The 6,981-nt window shown below is 39.6% G+C and overlaps 1 protein-coding gene across 1 annotated transcript; it reads left to right on the plus strand.

Moving 5' to 3' along the window:
- Window positions 1-1,094: 1,094 nt before the first annotated feature.
- Window positions 1,095-6,981, plus strand: selenbp1 (selenium binding protein 1). The gene is made up of 12 exons (XM_030783819.1): window positions 1,095-1,203; window positions 3,137-3,193; window positions 3,540-3,652; window positions 3,799-3,984; window positions 4,207-4,327; window positions 4,537-4,719; window positions 4,836-5,017; window positions 5,141-5,219; window positions 5,341-5,462; window positions 5,642-5,734; window positions 5,881-5,999; window positions 6,160-6,981. The coding sequence occupies exons 1-12, from the start codon at window positions 1,200-1,202 to the stop codon at window positions 6,320-6,322; spliced, it is 1,422 nt and encodes a 473-aa protein (XP_030639679.1). The 5' UTR covers window positions 1,095-1,199; the 3' UTR covers window positions 6,323-6,981.

Raw genomic sequence — 6,981 nt, forward strand, 5'->3', positions numbered from 1 at the left:
GACTTCTTTGTCAATCTTGATGCCGATAGTTGACAGTAGTTGTAACGCAAACAACGCGGTTTTGTTCCCCTCATTATTCATGGTTAACAGACTCTACTGAAAACATACAATGTCCAGCATCGTTGCCAACACAAATAAAGCTACTACATTTTTGTTGCTGCAATAAAATTGCTAGATATTTTTGACTCCTCAGAATCTGTTCTGTGCCAAGGTTTGTTTCATTTTCTGTCATCCTGATTTTAAAAACTGGGTTACTTGCCCCTGCTTTAAGAAGTGCATTTTTTGGAACCTTAGCGTAAAACGGAAGTTCAATGTGCGGTCTGTAGGAGCACTCTACTCCCACATTGCTCGGTCGTGAATATAATCCGAGCAAAACACCTTGCTATTGTAAATTAACTTACTTAATTCATTTCAAGGCTTTCTATTTCCTCTGTCAGTCAAGTTCCAGAATTATATGTTGTGCAAAAAGTGCACTGAGGTGTAAAATATTTACTCAAAGCCAAACACATGGTTGTCCAGTTTTCGGACAGTGGGCTACCTGAGTTTAGAAAATAAAGAATCTATAGCTGAAGTGTATCTTAGGGCGATAAAGTTAGTTTTCTGACCTTTGATCTGTTGCTTTGCGTAACGAAGCATGTCCGGATCTAACAAGGTAATCCACATCACATATTCCTGTCCGTCATGGTTACACAACAGTCGACCGCTTCCAGTGTATCCACAAATGATGCGACCTACTTATTCTGCAGAAATTAGGCACTTGGTAATTTTCCATATGCTCTTGGTAATTTTCCATATGCTCAAGAGGCTCTAGAGGCGTCTGTAAATAAAACCTGACAGCGTAAACTTACACTGTCCGAGGGGGGAAATAATATTTAAAAGAAAGACTTTGCAGTTTCGACACTGAATGTAATGCTCATAAAGTTTTGAACTGATCCTAACTCGTGCAAAACTTGTATAAACCAGTTTTAGATAACGCATCATAACACTGATAAGGTACGCATAGTATTGCCCGAAGGAGGTCCCATGTCAACATGTTTTATTAAATATTACACAAACCAACAAGAATGGTGATTTTCGATTAAAACACTCCCACACAGGCAACGGGGTCTCACTCTTGACTTCACATTTTTCCAAGCTGCACTCATAATTTTGGGGAGGCTGCAGTGAGCTCAGGCACTTCACACAAAAGATTCCACAGTATGGGTAAGCGATGTTTGCAGTAGTTTATTATCTTAAGCTTCATATTAGTTTGATTTTCTCGACAATTCAGTACAAATGACAACATAAGATAGCAGGTTCAGATAATGAATCGTGTGATATAACGGCTCATAACAGGCAACACAAATAGCTTACACGCTGTTGATTTCTGGCATGATAAATTAACTACAAATAGAGAAAACAACTGTTTGTTCAAAGCTTGTGGTTTACGTAGCTTAACCATACATTCATTAGGCCTATACCTATCATGCTACTTAAAGTTCGACATTTTTTTTATGCTAAAAAGCGACTGCAGATTTTGCGAAACTGATTGCTCCAGATTCCTACCTTAAAATTCTCTGTGTGCACGCTGTATCTATATCGAGTAAGTTCTCCTCATCTGTTATGGGTTCAAAGGATTTTCGAGGTCACTTGTGTTACATCAAAGATAAACGAAATATGGTCGCTTTTAAGTTTAAGGGTTGCTGGATTTCAGTACCTCGCCCGCATCAGCATGCTTGGTAGACCTCCCATCATGAGCTCCCGTTGTTGAGTCCCATGAACTTTACGCAGGAATTCAACAAATCCTCACAAACCTCGCGCATACATTCGGAATCCACAGCTCAGCAGTGTTATTGTAATCTGAGGGTGAAAGGAGGAGGGAAGAAAAAGTCATCCATCAGACTTCTGTGGTCTTAATGAGAATTAACCCAAAAAGCGTGCTTTTTAGTGACTCAGCCCCAGTACTGCTTTATTATCATAACCAGTTTGAGAAAAATTCAGTCTGCAAAGCAATATCTTCATCTCAAATACCTAAAAAGTACATCAAATATTTAACATTTCACACAGTAGCCTACTACGCACGTACATAGCTGAAAGTCAGCGTTAATGGAGACCTGTCCTTTGAGTGACCTACAGTGTTGTACTGTCGGAAATCGTAATGTTGGCCAATACGTGGCACTATTCTATCCTCTTACACAGTTGTGCTACTATTTTTATTAGCGTATGTGTGTTGTGTGCGCATGCACTGTGTGCAGTGACGGTGAACTTTTCAGGTCCCAGATAACATGGCATTATAATTTTCCCTCCAATAGTATTCAATATCTATCATATTATCCATAGATATGCACTTCGGCGAAAATTACAAGTTTGAATTAAGGACCTTGATGTGTAGTTCGAGTGAATATACAGTGATTCTGATTGTAATTATAATGTTTTTCTTGTACAGTTAATGTGTAAAGATAGTTGGTTAAGTATACCTGCACAGCTTTACAAGATGTTTTTCAGAGGCAGCTTGGTCTGACGCTGCAACTAAAAAATACGAAGTCCGATAACTCCAGATTAAATTTTAGGAATGTGCGTGAAAGGGGAGGATCTAAGGGACCTTCAGCTGCGCTGTTTTATAAACCGAACGTCTGTTTGTTTTGGACGAGTCCTCTTGCTCATATCTTTTGTACAGCATATCCTTGAATGCTCTGCTAATCAAGGGTGGAAGTTTGCGGACTTTACTCAGCTGACACAATAGAATACTGACCCTGTTTGAACCCCACAACATTACAAATGTTATGGATGACGTTTAATTTTATAGATGGGTCTTAAGAACATAAATGTGCAATAATTTAAATTTTTCACATTTTATATGGAATCTACAATTTTATCGTGGCCCTTAAATTTTTGTTAAAAGGTAGCTCAAAAATACAGAAGTCTTTTGCATATTTCCAAAATAATAATAATAATAATAATAATAATAATAATAATAATAGTAATAATAATAATAGGCACTAGATAAGAACATGAATTTAGACTTAAGAATCATTGACTCACTAACCGTCTACAGCAATAGATGTTTTTTATTTGCACAAAATACAGCCAATGCAGTGATGAGGAGAATTTGTCTGAAAACTGTGTATAATTGTCCCAGTTTGATTTCTGTCAACAGCATCTAATTGTTCAGGATGTGGACCTGGCTACAAGAGTCCACTGGATGCCATGAACGGTGAGAGAAAAGAGCAGATATTTTCTAAAATTATACATTATATATTTTCATGTGTAATGTCAGTAAAAATGGTAAATAAGCCACAGATTTTCTTGCAAAAACTCAGTCAACACTATTCTCTTTTTTTTCCTTTCCCCACCATGATCTTGGACATGTTCTTCCAGTTAAAACCACCTGAACTATGCTTCAGTGGTTGGTTCACTTCAAGGAGACAATGTGAAGGAGCACTGTTTTCAGTGAACCAAAATGTACTTTGATACCAATGTGACAAAAACAGGAACGTTAAACTTAACCCTGTGAGCTGTTGTGAATGGAAGAATAATGAAATCTGAAATGTTATTTATAGGGCCGCGAGAGGAGATTGTTTATCTGCCCTGTATTTACCGGAATACCGAAATAGACAAACCTGATTATCTCGCCACCGTGGATGTCAACCCCAATTCCCCCAAATACTGCCAGGTAGATTCTACCAAGGGCACTCACAAAAGACACAATAAAAGTACAGGAGTTTCCTCTTTTTTCCTGTCACCAGCACAAAGCAGGTATTTGTCGAAGAATCTGATCTCAAATGCAGTGTGTTCCCTTGTTCTGCTAATCTGCTGCAGGTGATCCACAGATTGCCTATGCCGAATTTGAAGGATGAACTCCACCACTCCGGCTGGAATGCTTGCAGCAGCTGCTATGACGACGCCTCTAAAAAACGAAACCGTCTCATCCTGCCCTCTCTTATTTCCTCCCGTATTTACATCGTGGATGTGGGCACTGACCCGCGTGCTCCACGTCTTTACAAGGTAGGCCAAAAAACCCCTCCAAAAACCAAGTACAGTCTACGTCTTTGTGTCTTTACGTCTCAGAATCTGCGTTCAACACCACTGTGGCATGACTAGGAACTAGTTTTCCTACAAATCTTAATCAGTCTAATTTATAATGATTATCTTTTAACCTTAGAATGTAATTATCTCCAGGGTATGTTCTGTGATCATGTTTTTGGATTTAATTGTGTTTTCTGACAGACAGTGGAGCCTCTGGAGCTCCACTGGAAGTGTGGCCTGGCCAACCCTCACACCACGCACTGCCTGGGAAGCGGTCAGATCATGATCAGCACCATGGGGGATCCTGAGGGCAACGGCAAAGGTGAGGCCATCACGTTAATGAATGAGGTCACACTGGTTGGCGAATGAAGTCAAACTGGCATCAGTACCCAGTGTGTAATATGCTTAGCATGACAGTAATACCTTTGAATACACAATTCTTTCAGACCTGTTTTTACAGAGTAGCTTACACCACTTAGGAACAATTCATGGGTTAAATCTTGGATTTTGTTTCTCCTTCTGTATGGTCAGGTGGCTTTGCTCTGTTAGACGGTGAGACATTTGAAATGATTGGTAACTGGGAACAGCCGGGAGAGGCGGCACCTTTTGGTTACGACTTCTGGTATCAGCCGCGTCACAACGTCATGATAAGCACCGAGTGGGGAGCCCCAAAAGCCCTTGGATTTGGTTTCAAGCCCGAGGACGTAAAAGCTGGTGTGTGTGTGTGTGTGTGTGTGTGTGTGTGTGTGTGTGTGGTCTACTGTTCACACATCACGGTAGGTTTTATTGTCAGATCACCAATAGAGGGAGTTGTTTTAATACTTGTGCAGGTCACTATGGGCAGTGTATCCACGTGTGGGATTGGACCACTCATAAACGGATCCAGACCATTGACCTCGGAGAGGAGGGCGCAATTCCTCTTGAGGTCCGCTTCCTGCATGACCCGAGTGCAGCCGAGGGCTACGTTGGCTGTGCACTCCAAGGCACCGTTTTCCGCTTCTACAAGACAGAGGTGGGTACTTTACTCTGACTCTATTAAAGTGACTTCCACTCTGCCAAAGATACTATTATTTGATGTGAAGGCTCCTCTATCTGTTAACCTTTCATTTGAATACTCTGCGTGTATTATTCTCAGAAAGGGAACTGGGCAGCAGAGAGGGTGATCAAGGTCCCAAATAAAAAAGTGGAGGGTTGGGTCCTGCCGGAGATGCCGAGTGAGTTTTTGGTTGAGTGGTTAAGATGAACGTGATTGGGGAAAAAAAGCGTGTGATTTTAAAATGGAAAATATGGAGTGTAATTGAGAACAGGCCTTAGTCTGAACTTGTTTCTCTCTAGGTCTGATCACAGATATCCTTATCTCATTGGATGACCGCTTCCTGTACTTCAGCAATTGGTTACATGGTGATATTCGTCAGTATGACATCACGGACCGAAGGAATCCACGTTTGGTGGGCCAGGTGAGGACCGCCAGAAAACAGAGCTTTAAGACAAAAATAAAAATTTTTTCAAATGACATTTTGAACAACTACATATAATTCTCTCTGAACATGCACTGAAGATTAGCTTTTTTTTCTTGTTATGCTTTGAAGTGACTTACCTCAAAAACTGAATTTAAATCTTCTCTCATATATTAAAGGTGTTTTTGGGTGGGAGTATTGTAAACGATGGTCCTGTGAAAGTTCTAGAAGATGCGGAATTGACCTCTCAACCACCCCCCAGAATGGTGCAGGTACAAACGTACAGCAGACACAACATAGAGCTTCAGATCCAAATTCTCACTTTTATCTTCCTGTTAATGGTTAAATGAGCAAAATGCTAAAATGATGAAGACACGTAGGGCTAATTTACAGTGTTTCTGTATTCTGCTGTCTCTAGGGAAAGAGAATTGAGGGATCTCCACAGATGATTCAGCTGAGCTTAGATGGAAAGAGGCTGTATGTCAGCACTTCCCTTTACAGCGCTTGGGACAAGCAATTTTACCCCAACCTTGTCAAGTGAGTTCTGTTTATCAAATTATTGTTACACTAAATAAGTTTTTCAGCTCTTTACGAGTTAATGAAATCTTAAAGTCTGTATTCAGTCCTATGACAAAGCTCAGATATGTTACTGTGTTTGATAGACGAGAAACTCAAGTGTCTGGTTCTCTGTCCTCAGAACTGGTTCTGTGATGATGCAAATCGATGTGGACACAATGAAAGGCGGTCTCACGCTTAATGAAAACTTCCTGGTTGATTTCGGAGCGGAACCGGAGGGTCCCGTGCTTGCCCACGAGATCCGATATCCTGGAGGGGACTGTACCTCTGACATCTGGCTGTGAAAGCAGGAGTTCTGCATATCTGCTCAGTCATCATTCGCTTGTCACTGGTTATTTTCACTGCAGTCAGTGCTGCTCTCTCAATATAGAACAAATGTTTTACGTTCTTGTCACAGTTAACATCACAGTTTAGAAAAATATTACTAATACATCTAATATAACCAATTATAAAAAATGCATGATGCAAATAAACTTTATTACAGACCATATTCTTTTTTTTTTTTTTTAAGGTCGACAATGTAACAAAATATCAAGAGTTCTGCATCTCTGCTCGCTTATAGTTCATGTATTTTAACTATAACCGATACTCCCAATATAAAGTAAAAATTTTAATATAGCTTGCTCATAACTGCATTATAGTTTTCGTTACAATTCATAAAGTTCTGAGACAATATTGAAAGGAAAAAACAAACAAACAAAACATGCGCATGATAAAAACAAACGGTGTCTCTGACCAGTTTTTCACTTTAATGTAACAACACAGCCAGATGAGAGTTTTCACTACATTTTACCAACTTATATCACATTACTCAGTTTTCCTTGGGAACTGTTGCCACGGTCTTTTATACTCATACTGCTTTTTCCAGTAAATGCAGTAATTATGAAATTGAATTTTTTAAAAAATAAAGTATGATTTTTATGAATAAAAGAAAATGAATTTT

Source organism: Chanos chanos, chromosome 9, assembly GCF_902362185.1.
Source record: "Chanos chanos chromosome 9, fChaCha1.1, whole genome shotgun sequence".
Lineage (NCBI taxonomy): Eukaryota > Metazoa > Chordata > Actinopteri > Gonorynchiformes > Chanidae > Chanos > Chanos chanos.

Excerpts from the sequence above, each read along its gene's own strand:
- selenbp1 (XM_030783819.1), top strand. Across the intron at positions 3,985-4,206 it reads GTGCTCCACGTCTTTACAAG|ACAGTGGAGCCTCTGGAGCT; the intron begins GTAGGCCAAAAA and ends GTTTTCTGACAG. Across the intron at positions 5,735-5,880 it reads CACCCCCCAGAATGGTGCAG|GGAAAGAGAATTGAGGGATC; the intron begins GTACAAACGTAC and ends TGCTGTCTCTAG.